At 39.8% G+C, this 20,648-nt stretch overlaps 1 protein-coding gene and 1 pseudogene across 1 annotated transcript; both read right to left on the minus strand.

Annotated features, from left to right (window-relative positions):
* Positions 1-2,537: 2,537 nt before the first annotated feature.
* Positions 2,538-4,089, minus strand: LOC118808536 (adenosine receptor A1-like). Its single transcript, XM_036571285.1, has 2 exons — positions 3,701-4,089; positions 2,538-3,479 (listed from the first exon to the last, which is right to left on the minus strand). Exons 1-2 carry the CDS (start codon positions 4,030-4,032, stop codon positions 2,798-2,800), a joined length of 1,014 nt encoding a protein of 337 aa, XP_036427178.1. The 5' UTR covers positions 4,033-4,089; the 3' UTR covers positions 2,538-2,797.
* A 5,508-nt stretch (positions 4,090-9,597) lies between these two features.
* Positions 9,598-11,834, minus strand: LOC118808537 (annotated as a pseudogene).
* Positions 11,835-20,648: the final 8,814 nt, after the last annotated feature.

Here is a 20,648-nt window from a genome sequence, read left to right on the forward strand (position 1 = left end):
CAAAAAAGCTTAATTAGTTTGGAAAGCACAGAGCTATTGATGTTAGCGGGTGGGGTTGGGGTGGGGGGCTGAAATCTACCACCATCTCCACAGTCTTTCACATTCAGCAGCAGGTTGTTGCTGCTACACCAGGAGACCAGCTGCTCAACTTCCGTCCTGCAGGCAGACTCATCACCGCTGTCTATGAGGCCCATCACAGTGCTGTGGTCTGCAAACTTAAAGATCTTCATAGTTGGTTCCTTGAAGACACAGTTATAGGTGCACAGACTGAAGAAAAGGGGTGAGAGCGCACAACCTTGTGGAACTCCAGTACTGGGCGTCCGAGGGTCTGACGTGCGTTTTCCAAGCTTCACCTGCTGTCTCCTGTTTGTCAGGAAACCCATGATCCACCAGCAGATGGGATCTGGCACAGACAGCTGGGATAGTCTGCAGCAGCTCTGGTGCTATTGCTGAAAGCTGAGCCGAAGTCCACAAACAGAACTCTAGTGTACCAGCACTTTTGAGATGCTGTAGCATGAAGCACAGGGTCATGTTGACCACATCAACAACAAACCTGTTAGCTCTGTATGTGTACTGCAGAGGATCCAGCAGAGGGTTTATAATGGCCTTCAGGTTTGCAAGGACCAGGCATTCAAAGACTTTCATTACTAGAGAGGTCAGGCCTACTGGCCTGTAGTCATTAAATCCAGTAAAGTCACTTTTGAAAAAGTATCTCTGTTAAGTCAGCTGTAATGTGAGGTTTTTATTAAAGTACACAGAACACAGTTATTAATAGTTCAGTATCTTATTTTTGTAGAGAAAAGCAATGATCAAGACTGCGTGCCTGTACAGCAGGGGGCACTCTGGGGGCATTCCTGAAAATTGCCACAGTAACTGAAGCAAATTTCCATTAGGTAAATCATTTTTGACAGACGAATACCCATGTGCAGAATGCAGAAAAAGTGGACACTGCTTGTCTTCTTGGTAAATAAATAAAAAAATAAATAACAATAATAAAAATAACAAACAATAATAAAAAAAGCCTCAATCTCAGTTTATATGAAAACAATTTCAATTGAAGTCAGAATATCGGTAAGAAAAATCAACATTAGATATTTCACCCAAATCATTCAGTCCTAACATGAAGAATGTAATTAGTTTACATGTAATGAAAGTTAACTTACTACAGGTATAAATGAAACAATGACATTAAAATACAGAATGTAAGCATTAATTGAGAGTATATATATTGATATTGGGTGAAGCATGAAGGAATTACAGATGTGTTTATACATATTCTGCTCATTTCAGAAGAACATAAGTGATTGGATGAATTAACACAATCTTAAATAAAATTGTTTAGGACTGTTGCAGTCAATGACTGTCTGAAGGGACCCATAGACGTCACCAAACTCTGAGTATCTTCCATGGTGAAAAGACCTGAAATGCAGCTGTTTTCTCTCCCTGCTTCTTTTGGGGGTTTTTGTGTGTCTGTGTTCTTTGTGTTCAGCCTTCATGAGATCTTCACATAAAAATTTGTGTTTATTCAGGTTGCACACTGAAATACTGGCAACAGTAATTCTTATGTAGATTGTAGGGTTAAGACAGGTCAACTTAAAAGTATGAGGCAGATTTAGTCACAGCATGTTTTGAGTAATGCCAGTTTGAAGGCAACTTGATAATGGGGTGAATGCTTACACTGTTGTGCCAGTTGAGGGCTCCTGAAACTGTTAAATTACCTAAATTGTAAAAAAAAACAAAATAAATTGGTTGTGCAACTTAAAAAGCAACCTGGCTGATTTAAAAATGCTTACAATTTAAAAACATCAAAAATAAATGAACATCAAACAAAACAATGTCACACTGGTAATTGTTCTGTTGACTTACTGTTCGATGTTCTATTTATTAAATCTTCAGTCTCTCATGTTGCTTATACACACCCTAGTTTTGGAAAAGTTGGGACATTTTGTAAGATGCAATAAAAACAAGAATCTGTCATTTTTTAATTCTCTTGAATCTTTCTTTAACTGACAAAAGTACAAAGAAAAGATTTCCAATATTTTAGAACTTAATTGTTTTTGTGAACATTAAAAAAATATAGAATTTGATGCCTGCAACACACTCAAAAAAGTTGGGACAGAGGCATGTTCACTGTGTAGTATCACCTTTTCTTTTCATTACACTTTTTACTGGAACTGAGGATACTAAGTTTGACCATTCTTGCTTGACACAAGACTTCAGCTGCTCAGGAGTCTGTGGTCGTCGTCTGATTCTCCTCTTCATTATTCATGATATACATTCCACACATTTTTAATAGTGGTGAGCCACAATCTGTCTTTGCTTTGCTTGCTGAGCCTTGGTGGATGCTCGTTTTATACCCAGTCAAGATTCCCTAGACTGTTACCTGTTAATTGAGGAATGTTTCAAAACTTGAATGTTCTATAGACTATTTGCTCTCATTTTGTCCCGTTCCAATTCAAAATTTGTTTATATTAACAAAATACAATGAAGCTGATCAATCAAAACATTAAAAGTGATGTTTATGTACTTTTGCCAGTTAAAAAGATTCAAAAGAATTAAAAAATCAAAGATTCTTGTTTCTACTGCATTTTACAAAATGCCTCAACCTTCCCATAAATGGGGTTTGAATATTTAAGATAAAACAACAAATCGTTCCAACAGTGCCAAAGGTTTTCCTTTGATTGACAGAACGTTTAGAGATGACTGTAATGGCTGAGAGGCGTGTCAATCATAATTTTGTAAACAGTCAATTATGGTCTTTGTGCACCTCATATATGTCAGCAGTTGCAGCAGGTTATTACAACACTGGCTGCTGTGTAGCACTTCTGTTTTCTGTACTGTTGTCTTTTGTTCTGGCGTTTTCTGCATTGCTGTTTTTGTTTCTGTCTGTATTATTCTGTGTGTTGTTCTGTTCACTTTGCTGCTGTTCTCTGTCATGATAAACTCTTCTCCACAGCTTCCTACATGCCTCTTTTATCTTTGGGATCTTAAACGCATACACTATGGGGTTAACTGCTGAATTAGTATGACACAGGAGAACACCTATGTCAACAGCAACAGAGGGCACCTCAATATGTGGACCATATAATCGTACAGTGACCATGAGGAACAGAGGGAGCCAACAGCCAACAAAGAGAACCAAGACCAGAACCAGTGAAGCAGCCAGTCTGTGTTCTTTTTGGTAATATGTGCAGGACTTGGTAGCCACACCTATATTTGCTCTTAACTGCCTTCGAGTGGTCAGGAAGATGTAACAATACAAGCCTGTCATGAGAGCCAACGGAGGAAGGTATAAGCTGAAGAATATGAAGTAAACTAGATATGAATAGGAGATAACAGTAAAAAATCTGCATTCAGTACTGTCTGCTCTCAAAGGGTTGTGCCATCCAAACATGGGGATAAAACTCAGCAATGCAGCAGTGACCCAGCAGAGTGCAACCACGATCCAAGAGCGTTTTTTAGAGACTGTAGACTTATACCTGGGAAAGAAATAAAAATCTTACCACTTTTTTTGTTCTGCTTCTTAAATAGTTTAAAAAGATTTAAAAAGGATGAGCTAACATATAAGTTTCACAACATAATTTCAACATCATATTGCTTAAGTTGCCAAAATATAGCACAGTACAAAATGAAAATCTGAACTTATTTATCTGCAGGATGGTTATAGCTCCTTCAGCTATGAGGGTAAAAAACTACTTACGTCAGAGGGATGTGCACACGGAGAAAACGGTCCACTGCAATGGCCAGGAGTAAAGCGACAGAGGCCACCTCTAGCATTATGATGATACAGCATATGAAAAGGCAGCCATAAAAGGAGGTGTTCATACCAATGTCCACCAGCACAGCCATGGGGATGACCACAGACCCCACCAGGAGATCAGCCACAGCAAGAGAGACAATGAAACAGAAGGTAGGCTGACTGAGGGCTCCACATGTCCACACTGCCCAGATCACCAGCACATTGCCCAGACAACATGCTACAGCAATGATCATCTCAAGAGTCAAGAAGACCCACACAGCACTGCTACCCATTGGAAGAGAAAGAGATCAACCAGTGATCATAGAATGTAAGAAGCTGGCTGTGGCTAGACTTCCCTTTGAGCTCTGATAAAAACTTGCATGTTCCTGTGTTTTATGTTTACTTGTTACACAACAGAAAAACCACTCCGGCATTGTGAAACATGCCTGAGTCTATTAAAGCTCATCCTCTAAATAGTTATTATTTTGGTGTCCTCCATGGGCCGCGCTGCAAGTGGATCTTGGGAGGTGCCACGCTCCTGGGTTGAAAAGGTACTGCTGCTGCTGTTATTACTGTTATTGATATTATTAGTGTAGTTCCGTTGCTTGGAGTAATTGTGATTGAGGAAGGTAGCTTTACAGTGTGTTGAAGTGTCCACCTTCCACAGTAGCTGTGTACTCCTGTTTAACCCCCTGCCTCGTCTGGACATTTCTTGTTGCCTGTTCAAAAAAGAAGAGTGTTTGCCTATATACACTGTGGTTTTTTGCATTTTCTTCTATGCCAACGCTACAATATACACAGCAACATAAGTATTGAGCATATTGTTTTATAAAAACAGACGTTTTCGTTAAAAATTTGCCCTGCTAAAACCAGAGTTGGGGACTCGAGTCAGCAACTTAGACTTGAGTAACATGTTGACTCAAGACTTATGACGCAAAAAGGGGAACCCTCATGGTGTTCTAGGCCTTTAGAGAAGGCCTAATGATTTTGCAAAACAAAACATGCATGTGTGTAATTTGTAGATCAGTGTTCATATATTATACATAGTCATTCTTGCTTCTTGTATTTCAGCTCTGCAAATATGATACATATTTCATTGTTAAGTTTTGGTGGGAAACAAAAGGGTTAAAATCTTGAAATGGAACATTATCCAATCAGGATTTAATCAGGTAGATACAGCCAAGCGAGCTCTCCCACTGGTCAGGCCTTCAAGGGCTCAGTTGAAGGCCTATTGTGTCATGACCATTAACATAATTAGGAACTGACAGTGAAATTAACTATTCATTTTGATTTTCAGTAGGCGAGACCAATTTCATGAAAACTTAAAAAAACGTCACTTTAGGATTCGTGGAAGTCCTAGATTTGCCACTGACTCTAAACATGAGTGAAAGCCTAAAAAACACATTCCATTCAGTTGGTAGAAATGAAAAACAGTGGCAGCTCTACGTCAGAGCTCTACTAATACAGTCACTGTAGAGCTGCTACCCGGTAAAATGTTTGTCTGTTACGAGCTTCAAATAACACATAGAATGTTTTTGCAAGCATTCATATTTAAGTATTCATTTTTAATCTAGAACAGCCCTAAAATTCATTAATTCATTCATCTTTTACACTGCTTTTCTTCCTGGATCAAGGGGGTTCTGAAGCCTATCCCAGCTGTCATTGAGCAGAAGACAGGAAACACCCTGGACAGCCCACCAGTCCATCACAGGGCTGGCCCTAAAGTGTTCATGTGAATTGATTCTAACATAGAACTGTCATACTATTAGAATCAGCAAGCAGAAATTAGCATTATTGGAGAGGTGTTTTCTTTCCTCGTTTTGGACATCTGAAGTTGTCAGCTAACTTACCATAAGTTTAAGTAAGTCCTTTTAAACTTAATAAAACTTCAACTGGTTCTGAATATTAATGAACAGGGTAGTACTGGGAAAATTATGCGGAGAAACAGCAATCTGTAATTCCATAACTACCAGCAGGTGTCCTTGTTTGGTTAGTAGACCTGAAAAAATAAACACTGAGTGTAGATAAAAGGTAAGCGTACCTAATGAAGTGGCCAATGAATGTATTATATAGTGTGCTCCAGTACCTTGTTTGGGTAGAGAACTGAGCTGAAGTGCCCAGTGAAATCTTTTATACAGTGTGATGGTTTAGGCTGTTTGTACAGCAGGGGGGACTTTGAAGCCATTCATCTCTCAGAATTGCAACAGCAGCAGCAGCAGCAGCAACAGCAACTGTCCAACAGGTAAATATGGATGCCTTTTTGCAAAGCAGATCAGGACTCACACACATGCAGCCCTTATTGTTCTTTCTCTTCGCAAATCTCTTCCTCCAGCATCATTTATCTTTATTGCCCTTCTTCATCAGTTCTTTTACTGTATTAAAAGATACAGTGAAACATCCTGTCTTCTCACCTGTGACTATATTGACACAAGAATGCAGCTGACCAGGTAGATCATAACAGTTCCCTTTACTTTTACTCACCACAGTATGAAGTATTTAATTTATTTACATATAATGAAAGTAACTGGACTGTGACACATTTTATTGTGCTGCCTCTATAATCCAGAACACTGGATTTAAAGTTAAATATTGAAATTAAAGTGCTGAACATTATAAACAGTGGTAACCCAACTCAAAAGTTACCCAAAGAATCTATGATGAATGAGTAATTATGTTTCTCCAACTGAAATGGCAGTGACTGATTACTTCACAGAAAATGGAATCACATCAGTCAGTACTTCTACATTCATGTCTGAAACCCACACATATCAGTACCAAGTAGAACTACAGAAGAAAAAAAACATTCATAGTACTTTATTTAGTAACAAACAGCCTTTCACACTAAACAGGATTCGAAAGGTTTGTCACTGTCCTTGCCTTTACCCTGAATCAGGCATGGAAGGTTGTGCTGATTAAAATTATTGTTTGACACTATTAAAAAAAAAAAAACACCTGTTAACGCATCAGTAGAAACAGGCCAAAAACTGTGTCAGAATAAACTCTTAATGAACAGAGCTGATTATGAATGAAAATTGAGTCTGGTCTGTTCAGGTGAGGTCAGTTTCATATAGCGTCACAAGATAATTCAACAGTTTGTTGAGTTTATGGTAAGGCCAGGCATGGAGGATCTATATAGAGAATATTTACGTTTTAAAGGGCCCGTATCATAGAGAGCTGAATTGCTCTCACTGTTATAGAAATTGAAGACCTTCTTATGGTAAATAAACACTGATATAGTTTCAAAAAGTACTGTTCACTCCCCAGTCTATGCAATCCATAGATGGAAACTAAGCTGCAAAAAAGCCTGATATTCACTCATGACTTGGGCTTTTTGAATGCTTACAGACATGTCAGTAATGTAAATAACTAATGTGACATAAGAATATATACAGTAATGTTTTACATTACTTCATTACAGGACAAAGTAATGACATTACTGTAACATGTTACTTTGAACCGCATGACCCCCAAAACTGGTCAAACGCCTATGTTAGGTGAACCATAAATGAATCACAGCTCTTTTTGCACATAGTCTTTCCATTTCAGAAGACTAAGTAACTGAATCAATTGACAGTCATTCAATTACTTATTTTTTATTTAAATTTAAAATAAAGGCTGTAGTACTTCAATACAAATCTCTTGCAGTTGTGAGTACCTGGAAACTGCAACATACAGATATCAGCAGAATCTGAATATCTTCCCTAATGATGTTCTGTGAAGCCTGATGTCACTATTTCCAGTTCCTGTTTCTTTTGGGGGCTTTTTGCCTTTAACCTTGTTGTCAGTAGGTGAACTTCATGCACAGCAGGTCTAAAGTTGGGTGACTGACTTGTCCACTCATGAATATTCCACATTTTGCTGCTGAAAAAAACTATAGTTGCTTTAGCAGCAGGTTTTAGGTCACTGTACTGTGGCAAGGTGAGCACTGTCCAACAAGCTTTTAAGCATTTAGTCGTATCTGAGCGACTAAAATGTATCTGTTCATTTAATAATACATTCTGCTGCTGCTGTCAGTACCTACATCACACCAGTAAAGACTGATCCACTGATAGCCGTACATGGCCATGGCACCATGTTTCAAAGAGGAGGTGATTTCATTCTCTTTGTGACTAAAAAAATTATTCTGTGGTCTTCCAGGCTCTGTCAGGTTTGTTTTTAGCCTCATGAAGGCCTCCTTTACTAGTATTGAAACTTTTGTGGTGCTGATGTAAAGACAATGCAGTATCAAGTGGGCTCCGAATAGAAATGCCTCATCTAAAATCAAAGCTCAGTTTTCAGGACAAACAGGTAAAAATTTATTTTATTTTTTTTACATAATTTGAAAACTCCAGGTACCCATAACATTGTCTTAATTTCATGAAGAACAGACCAAACAGATATGGTCTAAAATTACTTTAAAAACAAAAATAGTTGCCTTAACTTCCATTAGTCATGAACGTTTTTTCCTTCTCTTCTAAAGTTTCCATTTTGGAGATAGGAGTTTTTGCTCTGACAACGATATGGCCTTAACATCACATGAAGCAATGGGCTAGTGTGAACTCTACCCAACACACTCTCAAAAAATGAATCTTTTCCAACAAATACATTAGCTGGTGTATGGCATGATTGATAACATTCATTTTCTCTGCATTTTGATGGCTGCTGCTAACTTAAAGTCAATAGTACATAGTTTCTCAGCAGTTTGGGTTTTAATCTTCTCTGGTTTTGAACGAGACTGACTCAGCTCAGTGCACTGGATTGAACACTTATTTTAGGGATTCGAGTTTACATTTTATCCAGTGGGAGGAAACTAATGTTAAACATGATGAAAACTCAGGACAGAATGTGGTCACTTTGTGTGAGGGCATTCATTTTAACAAATAAATTTATAAAAGGATACAAGTTGTCAGTTATGCAGGGTCCCTTTAATTTTATGGCAAGTCCAGGACTCCCTCCCCCTAGCGTTCAAATTCTGGCCCTAGTAAACATCTCGGATCACTAGAGTCTGGTCAGTGCCTAGAACCAGAGGTACACACAGTGAGGCAGCCTTCAGCCACTATAGGCTGCAGTTGGTTCCTCCCAGAAGCTGTCAAATATGCACAGACATGTTTAAAAGGGGACTAAAAACACTTGCTCATCTGCACCTCTCAGACTCCTCAAGCTACTGCACTTTGCATCTTTTTAGCACTTTACTGTTTATTCTCTGTTCTTTTCATTTTTGTCTTAATTAATTTTTCATTTTGCTCTTTTAATTACAAGTTTTAAAATGTTGAAACGCCAGTATAATAGGTCAAAATCAATAGAAGCCAGCAAGCTAATAAACTGCAATACTCATTACAAAACCTCAGTGTTCTGTTCATCTCTGACATAAACCACATGAATGTGCATGCTGGGTGAACAAGTTCCTGCTCAGAGAAAACTACCACCACACTTGCACTTGAAAGCAGCACTAGACCATCTTAAATCTGAAGCAGCCTTAGCTCACTTTTATTGATTGCATACCTTTGTCTATATGAAGGGGATCATTTGTTTTTTACAACTTAATTCTTCACAATCCTGCACCAAAATCTACACCTCAAATCTATTTCACAGCAAGCCACATTTGCTTGATAAAAACCTCTAACAAAATCTTCAGATTGTGCTGTCAATGACATGATAAAGTCAGACATCTTTATCTGATTTTGTGTAACAACAACATCATAACTGAGGTAAAATTCACAATAAAAAAAACTATGCTATGTCTAGTACAACTTTGGAAGAATCAAACTGTGGACAGTACCAATGAAAAATAAATTAATAAAAACAACTGTGCTTCCTACTCTGAGTAAAAAAAGTACTTGGGTACAAAAACAAAATGAAACGAAAGCTAACTACATAAAACTTCCTTTCCAAAAATCAAAACATTACATGGGGTGGCTCCACCCACTGGTTTAGGGGACTAAACAGAGTAGAATTCTACATCATGTACAATGTATGAACGTGACCCTCTTACCTGTTTGAGTAAGCAACTCTTGTAAACTGAGTTGGAAGTGTGCTGACAAGATTTACCCATCATAAGCAAACCCCTAACACGAGACAGTGCTCCTGTAAACAGTAAGCAAGTGTCCTGGAAAAACACCCAACACGAGCACACCCCTAACACAAGCACCTATAAACCAATCAAAGTAAGTACTGGTTTAAAAATAATTAGCCAGGTAAAAGCACATTCCAAACACAAGAGATTTAAACCACACACATTTAAAGGAAGAGACAGGGGAAGAAAGAAGGAGAAAGAGAGACAAACACACAAAAACATACCAAAAATACACGCTCACAAGTAACAATCTAACCTTATAACACAACACTTGTGAACACCCATGTGTGGAGTACAGCTGGTCTTCAGCCCTGAATCTCAATACAAATAAAAATAATTTAAGTTGTAGTCAGAATATTGGCAAGAAAAATCACAACTAGATATTTTACCTAAACTATGTACCCAGAATGTAATTCATTCACATCTAATGAGGCAATGAGACTGGATTTGAAATGAAACAATCACTCTGAAATGAAAATAGAGAACACAAGCTTTAATGAGAGTATTTATATTGATATTGGGTGAAACATGAAGGAATTAAAGATGTGTTCATACATATTCTGATCATTTCAGCAGACTATGAGTAATTGGATGAATTACTACAATCTTTAATGATATTATTTTGGACTTTTGCAGTTAATGACCATCTGAAGGGACCCATAGATGTCACCAAACACTGAGTATCTTCCCTGGTGAAAATCTGCCAGAACAGCTGTTTTTACTTTTTTTGTTGTTGAATATGTCACAGGTTGCACATCGAAATACTGGCAACAGTAATTCTTGTGTAGGTTGTGTGGTTTAGTCGGGTCAACTTAAAAAGTTAGTACTTCTGTTTTCGGTACTGTTGTCTTTTGTTCCAGTGTTTTCTGCATGGCTGTTTGAATTTCTGTCAGTATTATTCTGTGTGTTGTTCTGTTCACTCTGCTGCTGTTCTCTGTCATGATAAACTCTTCTCCACAGCTTCCTACACGCCTCTTTTATCTTGGGGATCCTAAACGCATAAACTATGGGGTTAACTGCTGAATTAGCATGAGAGAGGAGGACACCTATGTCAATGGCAACAGAGGGCACCTCAATATTATGACCATATAATTTTACAGTGACCGTAAGGAATACTGGGAGCCAACAGACAGCAAAGAGAACTAAGACCAGAACCAGTGAAGCAGCCAGTCTGTGTTCTTTTTGGTAGTATGTCCTGGACTCGGCAGCCAAACCTATATTTGCTCTTAACTGCCTTCGAGTGGTCAGGAAGATGTAACAATACAAGCCTGTCATGACAACCAATGGAGGAAGAAAGAAGCTGAAGAAAATAAAGTTTACTACATAGGAAATGGAAATAACAGTTAAGAAGCTGCATTGAATACTGTCTGCACCCAAAGTGTTGTGCCATCCAAACATGGGGATAAAACTCAGCAACACAGCAGCGAACCAGCAGAGTGTAACCACGATCCAAGAGCGTTTCTTAGAGACTGTAGACTTATACCTGGGAAAGAAATAAATAGTATCAGTTTCTTTGTTCTGCTTCTTAAATAGTTTAAAAACATAAAACTGAGCAGTCAACATATCAGTGTTACTTCATAAAAGAAACATCATAGAGCACCACATTGTTCTACAAATAGCTGCCACACGGTCGCAGTACTAGTCAAAATCTGATGTTATTTATCTGCAGGATGGTTATAGCTCCTTCAGATATAAAGATAAAAACTACTCACGTCAGAGGGATGCGCACACGGAGAAAACGGTCCACTGCAATGGCCAGAGTAAAGCAACAGAGGCCACCTCTAGCATTATGATGATACAGCACATGAAAAGGCAGCCATAAAACGAGGTGTTCATACGAATGTCGACCAGCACAGCTATGGGGATGGCCACAGACCCCACCAGGAAATCAGCCACAGCAAGGGACACAATGAAGCAGAAGGTGGGCTGCCTGAGGGCTCCACATGTCCACACTGCCCAGATCACCAGCGCATTGCCCAAACAACATGCTACAGCAATGATCACCTCAAAAGGCAAGAAGACCCACACAGCACTGCTACCCATTGGAAGAGAAAGAGATCAACCAGTACAGATGGTGATGGAGTGCAAGAAGCTGGCTGTGGCTGGCCTTCTTGTAAGCTCTGATGAAATGCATTGAGTTTCAATAAGCAGTGAGAAAACTTCAACCACACACAAACACACACACAAACACACACACACACACACACACACACACACAGATAATAGGCTCAAGACACGTCCACAGAAATACTAGAGGAAGTGGGTTGACTGTCAAAAAGCCAACGCTTAAATGAAACATTTTAAATCCATACAGCATGGGAATGTGACTAGCCATTAGAAATTTAATACTGAAGAAAGGGCTTTAGTTTTTCATAGATTATTAAAAACTATCCAAAATATTTAAAAATAAAAATGGTTTAAAATTAGTCACCTTGTGTGTTTAAGGTGGTAGTAACTTCAGGCCTCTGCAGATGAGACTGCGCACGGATGATCGGGCTATAAATACCTTCAGGGTGTGTTACAGGATTTATAGATTGAAAAGAGGTGGTACAGTGCAGTGAATGTCTCGTTTGATGTGTGGAAAATGGGTTAAAAAAATTCAACAAAGGAGATGCCAAACTGTTGAACAGCTGAAATCCTATATCAAGCAAGAACGGGAAAACATTTCACTTTCAAAACTACAGCAGTGTCTCCTCAGTTCTGATAGAATCCAAACCCTGGAGACTCAATCTGTTGTCTGGACAAGTGAAGTTTATTCGTTGTGCGCACAGGTTCCAGACACCCAACCAGCCCCCCAAGACAATGGACTGACAGTTTTATAGCTGGACTGATGCCAAGATTAAACCCAGCGTATACAGGACAAGTAACAGGTGTGACAACATGTCCATATAAGGAGAAACACAAAAATAGGCATCCTAAAAGACAACTTCAGCACCTTCACACACAACACAGCACATTAACTTCCTTCATTCCCCCCTTAGAACATACTATAAAAGGTATGTTCTCGCAAGCTTAATCAATCTATCCTTTCCTCTTCCAGAGAAATATGGCCAGTATTTCCCTCTTTCTTCATGTCCTAAAGACGGGTCTCTTTCCCTTCAGTCTGCATACAGGCAAACTGGGGAAATGAAGTGGTTCCATGGTTATAAGGAACGCCTATGCCAGTGGAGTTAAGTCATTAAGCACCAGAGTAATTTGCGGCAAAAGTAAATAATAGCAACTATTACCGGTGCTACAAAGGGAAGTACATAACAGAGCAGTTGCTGTAAGACTCCAGAAAATATACCTCCAAAAATGTTGCCAACCCAGTTAAAGAACTTATCAAGCGATCCCTCCGGAGCAGGATTTGGAATGAGTCTATGAAGGTCTGCTACATATTTATCAATATTTTCATAGTTATCTGGGACATGGATACAGCAGGAGGTATTGAGAATGTGATATACCCCTCCTTTTTTTAAAGTCAGCAAGTCTAAAACCTTCCTATTCTCCTGCACTACTTCTCGTAAAGCACGGAGTTCATCATTTACTAAGTGGAGAGCTTTCACTAGTCTCATTAGCTAGTTTCTGTGTGGAATAAGCCAAATAATTTATCCTCTGTAAGGCATCTACAACACCGTCAAATGGAAATATTCCCCACCCTACTGTCTGCGCTATACTAGACCAGGGGTCCTTCATAATGTGACCATTCCATGTTTATATACCTGCTTGGGTAACGCCAAGTTCTCTTTTCATACAATGTAAAGGTCCATGAGATTGTAATGTGGTCCATGGATCGGTATGGACTGTAATAGGAGGCATGACTACCGCCATGTAACAGGAACCGCACCATGAATCAGATGGGAGTGAAGCCTTGTTTACCCAAACCAAATAGAAACCCAAAGGGAGTGGTTCCCTCATCCAAATACCGCATGGGTTGGTATTTGTGGTGGTAGAATGTTTACACCAAAATGTGCCATTCATAGAGAAGGCAGAGATTGAAACAGCATATGTACTGTTACCAAGATAAGTGTCCTCTGGATAACAAGGTTTGTCAATACATACCCAACCTGAGGAAGCCCTCACAGGAATGGGATCTGCTAATCCATAATTCCAGCTAGATTTAGCCCGATAATCACATGCTATAGTCAAATTTTGATAACCCATAAAGTTGGAATCAGTACTACCAACTCTAACAGTATACTGCCAGCCAACAATCCGGGAGCTATCAGCATTTGGATTGTAATAGGCAGCTCTATTTGATCTCAGACATCTAACCATAGACAATTACCAGTTATCTTCACTTATACCATCTACCATCATTTGTGCTATTATTCTCATGGGTTCAGAAGCGGAATGGTCTGTACATAAAGCTTGCGCAGAAATGTTAGACATTGGGCTTACATAATAGCGGTGATGCAAGGCATGGCAAACAACCATCACCTCCTAAGGTATGATTTTGTGTCCACAGAATGGCCTGACCACAGACCATGTTGTGGTCACAAACATCCTCCATCATGCCTGCCAAAGGTATTGTCAGGATGTTTATGAAAACTACAGGTTTCATTCTTCTTTATTGCCTTTTTGTTATAAAAGTCTTTTTATTATGCAGCTTGTTGCAGTGGTAGCCGTCTTCTCTTCCAGCATAGTGGGAGAAAGTGTTGCTGTGTCCAAACAGCTCACAGGGACAGCGTCAGGGGACCTAGATAGGCTTGATGTCGGTTTGTCGACCACCATTCAGGAACCCGCCTGATGTCCTGTTCCTTCGTCACAGTCTCTGGTCTGCTCTGGGTATATCCTGGAAACAAAACAGACAGACACAGCAGCAGCATCATATTCTTAGTACACAACCCATGTCGTATGCCCTTGTATAAAGGTTTGGTTTAGCCCTTGTAATGGATATCTTCTTTCCCTAGCTAACCTGGGTCCTGGCCTCTGATGGAAGTAGGGGAGCACTAGCCGCAAAGGGGAAGTAGGAAGATCTTCACTCCTGAGGTTGACCCCCATGACCTAAACATCATAGTTCCTCCTCAGAGCATCTCCCAACCAGAGTCACCCATTTTATCCCTAAACTAACCATCACCATCAGGTGGTGGTACCACCTTGGTATGGCTCACATGTATCCATTTTGGCTTTCCTTGACATTTTAGAGCAGAAGGTGTAGTAAGGAGGACCTGATATGGACCTTCCCACTTTGGCCCTAATGGCTGAGTGTTATACACCTTAACCATTACCCACATACCTGCAACGATAGGATGACCCCCCTTTGTAGGTTCTTTCCATGCATCCAACACTTGTTTCTGAGCAGTGGCAACAGCCTCAGATAATGTCTGGCAGTGTTGAAGCAGACTATCAGACATAACATGTATGTCTGCCGCTCTTAAATCAATAGTTCCTGGAAGTGACATAGGACGACCAGTAATAATCTCACATGGTGACAGCCGGGTAATTCTGTTAGTTGAAGCTCTGATGCTGCAAAGTACAGCCAGTAAAGCTTCCACCCATGAAACCCCCATCATGATGTAACTTGGTCAGTCTGGACTTTAAAGTTCTGTTCATCCTTTCGACCTGACCTGATGCTTGAGATCAATAGGGACAGTGGAGATGCCACTTTATCTCCAACAACCTTGCTACTTCTTGACAAACCTTCCCAGTAAAGTGAGTTCCTTGATCACTCTCAATGACCCTTGGGAGACCCCACCTTGGGATAAAATCTTTCACCAGACATTTAGCGGTATGCAGGGCGGTGCCTTTAGTAGTGGCATATCCCTCAATCCACTTTGAGAACTTGCAAATTATTATCAAACAGTCCTGTTTTCCCTGGCATCTTGGCAAAGTGATGTAATCTACCTGCAATTCTTGAAATGGGCCACTTGGTGGTGTTACAGTTTGGTAGGGGAGGGAGACTGCAAGTCCTGGGTTTGCCTTAAGACAGGTGGTGCAAGCTAGACAATGACTCTCTGCATACTTGCGGAATTTAGGATTCCACCATACTTGGTTGAAGCGGTGTACCATCTGGGTTACTCCAGGGTGACATAGACTATGTATGGTAGCCACCAAATAGGGAAGCAGGACATCAGGAGCCACATATTTACCCCCCTTAACCCAGACACCATCGCGAAGAGACGCACCTCACTCAACCCAAGTCCAAACTTCCAAACCTGGGGCCTGCTGGTATAAAGCAAGTAGATCAGCCAAATTTTTAACAATAGGTTGTATATATTCAATAGATATATTCAATAGGCAAAAGACAAGCCCTTTTTGCTGCATTATCAGCTAAACAGTTGCCTTGGTGTTCAGAAGATGGGCTTTTATTTTAATAATAGCCACCTGTTTTGGAAGTGTGAGCGCTTCCATTAGGTCTGCCACCTGCTGAGCATTTTTCACTGGGGTTCCATTTGCTGTCAAAAAATGTCTCCATAACAAGCCAAAATCATGGCATATGCCATGGACATACTTTGAATCGACAAATACATTTGCTTTTAAATCTTTAGCAAGCACACAGGCACGAGTTAGTGCTACCAGTTCTGCCTGTTGTGCGGAATAATGATCCGGCAATCTACCGGTAGCTATTTTTTCATACTGTATTGTGACAGCCCACCCTGTACATTGTCCCTCATCAAGGACACAGAAAGAGCCATCTGTGAATAACACAACATCAGCATTTGGCAAAGGTGTTTCAGCATACATACTTCACACCGTACTAGACACCAGAGTGTCACACTCACAATCATCTGAATCATATTTCAATTGCACCAAATGATCTGAAATAGCATTTCCAGCTGCTCTTTTAATTACTACATTAGGGGCAGTTAAAACTGCAAGCCAGTTACCCCACCTTTGTGCTGTCACTGAAACAATCCTGCCATTTAAGAGCAAAGAGGAAACTGAGTGTGGACATTTAACAGTAAGAATTTTATCCAAAACAACTGGAGCAACAGCTAAAACCACACAAAGTTTGCCTGGGTTACTCTCAGGCAGGTGACATTCCAAGCATAACCGCTTCTATTTTAGCAGAGTAATAAAACACAGACTTCTGTTTGTCACCATGAGTTTGAGTTAAACAGCTAAACACAAACCCTAGTGACGCTGAAACATACAGTGTGAACAGTAGTTCCATGTTCGCTAGACCTAGGGCACCGCATAATGCAGGTTTAAGAGAATGAAAACTCTTAACTGATCATCAGTTAGCTGAAACTCAGTTTTCTGATTTTCTGTTTTGGTTAGATCGTATAGTGGTTGAGCTGTTTTTGCATAATCTTCAATCCAAGGCCGACAGTAACTGCACAATCCCAGAAAAGAGCGTAGCTGTGCTAGGGTGACAGGTGGTGAAATAGCACGTACCACGGCACACTGGTCAGGCAAAATTGACTTCTGAGCCTGTGAAACCAGCTGTCCCAAATACTGAACAGAGGATTGGTTAATCTAGGCCTTTTTAAAAGAGGCTTTGGGTCCTACCGAATGTAGGTAATCTAACAAAGCTAGCAAGTCACATTCATGTTCCTTTGCATTTGAGGAAGCTATCAAAATGTTGTCTATATATTGTAGAACCGTACTAGTCATTGTTGGAGCATCAGATGATGCTGTCTACGCAGGGTTTGATGATAAATAGTAGGTGAATTATGAAGGCCTTGTGGCAATCTTGACCACTGGTATTGTTGGGAACCTACAGTAAAAGCTAGCCATGGTTGATAATCTTCATGTAAATGTACAGACCAAAATCCATTTGCCATATCAATTACAGATAAAATACAATGTTCTGGACGCAATCCATTAAAAATAGGGGACAGATCAGCAACCATACGTGCAATTTTTGTTATGCATTTGTTAGCTTTACATACCTAAAATAGGAGATATGGATATCTGTCCCACCCACAAAGGCACTGACAATGTATATGGACCACAGTGTATCTCTAATAGTTCAGACAAGTGCAACTGAGTCTGACCCGTAACTCCAGAAGTTAAGCTTTCTTCTTTTGACAAAGGTATTTTTAATGACTGTGCCAGTGTTGAAGCTAAGACAGATATTTGGGCGCCTGTATCAAACAAAAAATCAACATCTGTGCCACACACGGTCAATGTTACAAACAAACGATTATCATACAGATTAACATTCGACCGAGCACCTAAATTGCATTGCACAGCGTCTATTAGTTTAAAGATCCTGCTGGAGGAGCTGTGGGCTGTATGGTATGCTGTTGTACATATTTTAGGATGGCACCTGCTTGTTCAGGAGAAAGAGCAACAGCCTTACCTTGGCCCTTGTTATAATTAGAAGATTTATGGTTCTGATCACGCTTTCTTTTACGGCAATCTTTCTGCCAGTGTCCTACTGCCCCACAATAATAACAATGGCCCCTACGTACATTGGATTGTGCTACAACATTTCCTTGTTTAGCACTGACCTGTTGCCCTGGTATAGTTTGAATAACATGCACTTTATGGGACTTAGATAGGTCACATTCTAAATCTGACGGTAAGGTCACAAGGTCCCTAAAATTCCTGACTTTCCAGTCTCTATATGCAATGGGCAGCTGTTGTTTGATTTTGTCACTCAAGCCATCAAACCAGCATTGATGTAATGGACTAGGACCTGTAATTCTGTCCAAAGTATCATCCCGATATTCTGTCAAACTAGAATGTGCCAGGAAACATTCACGAAATCGAGTAGTGTAAGCAGGTACAGATTCACCTTTTCCTTGTTTGCATTCAACTATGGTAGCCCAAGAGGTAACATCTGACCCATGCTCTTTAATAAAAGCCTCAATTATTTTCCTGTGCTCATCTATAATAGAGGTTTCATCTACAACTAGTTCGTGCAATTCTTGGACCTCCCTTTCTGCAATATGTTGGGATAAAATTAACACCTCATCCAATGGATGCAGATTATATAATCGTCTTTTGCGGCGCAACATACTGATGAAAGGAACAGTACCCATAACCCGAGGATGTTTAAAATCCTTGCTTAGTTTATCAAGCTGTTCTGGACTAAGGGGTATATGCTGGTCTTTTACACGTACTCCCCCTGTGGCTAAATGCGTAACTGTCCTTACCAGCGGAGCACACTGTAATTGAGATGGTTCATGATTATCGGAATCTGATCCCGACTCACTATCCTGACAATCAGTAGGCAGTTCTGCCCTCAAATCTGGATATAAGTTTGGACTACTGGTTGTTGGTGTTGGGTTACAGGGGACTACAGACTGATTTGACTTCACCTTTTCCTCCTGTAAATTATTTTGATGCTTTTGTTGCAGTTTTTTTTAAACACTGACTCCAATTTATTAATCCTAGTATTAAGGCGTGTTATTTCGTGCTCATAGCGTTTTCGCTCAGCCTCCACAAATTGCCTAGTGACATATGCAACATGTTTACCACTATCTTTCCGTATTGCATAACCTAGGGCTTTCTTACACTCATCTAGAGACCAAATTTTATCTGGATGAACAGGCAATTTCTTTTGATAACTAGATGAGTCTATATGTTTACATAACTGTTCATCCAATCTGACAATGAATACATCATCAGGCCAATCAGGTGCCACCCTACCACCCCTCTGTGTGGTAGCCTTCTCTCCTGCCATGGGCTTATGGGAACACTACCGCAGTCTTCCCCTCTGTTCCGTCAACAAGAGGAGGATATCCTACTGGTTTCAGGGTTTGCTTCGAAATGGGCACTCACCTACAGCATAGAGATGAGATGTCCAATCCGGGTCACGGCGCCACTTGATAGAATCCAGACCCTGGAGACTCGATCTGTTGTCTGGACAAGTGAAGTTTATTTGTTGCGCGCACAGGTTCCAGACACCCAGCCAGCCCCCCAAGACAATGGACTGACACAGTTTTATAGCTGGACTGATGTCAAGATGAGACCCAGTGTATACAGGACAAGTGACAGGTGTGACAACATGACCATATAAGGAGAAACACAAAAATAGGCAGCCTAAAATACAACTTCAGCACCTTCACACACCACACACACACACACACACACACACACACACACACACACAACACAGCACAGCACATTAACTTCCTTCAGTTCCCAAAAGCTTACAGAAAGTTGTTTAATGAAGCGGCGATGCAATACAGTGTTAAACATACCCCAACTTTTTTGGAACGTGTTGCTGAACATGTTGCATCAAATTCATGAGCATAAATATTTTACAAAAACTTAAATAAATTTCTTAGTTTTAATATTTCATATGTTGTCTTTGTTTTTCATTGACATTTATTGTTTAGATGATTTGCATATCATGCACTCTATTTCTATTTAAATTTTGCACAGCATCCCAACTTTTTTTGGAAACCCATGCCCCTTTGATGCAGGCTCAGGGTATGCCAGAATCCAGAACATCTTGTGTATGCCAACACACCAGCTTCTAAAACATTAACACCTCCCCATAAAAAAAAAATCCTTCTTGGAAAAATATAGAGTCAAAATATCTTTAACAGTGGACTTTTAGCTCTGAAGCTACATTTAGCAAGATCAGTGCAGGACAAAATAACTTCTAGATGTGATAGAACTACACTAATACTACTAACCTCAAAATCTGGTTGCAAGAAAAGTAAAAGTTTTTGAAATTTTACAGGATTTTTTGTTCTGGTTAAAAATATACATTTTTATAATTTGATTACTGTGAAACATATAACAGTTCAGTACAAATTTCATCCCAACTCAGTGAAAAATAAGCACTTGGTGAGGAGTTCATATATAAAGAATCGCAAAAATGATGAAACTTCGAAAATTAACTAAAAAATACTTGGAGTAGAGCTATAGGGTTTTGCAGTGTCCCATGAATTTAATAGTAGTTTTCATATGAGCTTTTGTAAGAAAATCAATGACACGAATTGGTAGGGCTAGATGAGTTGGTATGGAGTG

The sequence above is a fragment of the Colossoma macropomum genome, unplaced genomic scaffold, assembly GCF_904425465.1.
Source record: "Colossoma macropomum unplaced genomic scaffold, Colossoma_macropomum, whole genome shotgun sequence".
In the NCBI taxonomy this organism is placed as follows: Eukaryota; Metazoa; Chordata; class Actinopteri; order Characiformes; family Serrasalmidae; genus Colossoma; species Colossoma macropomum.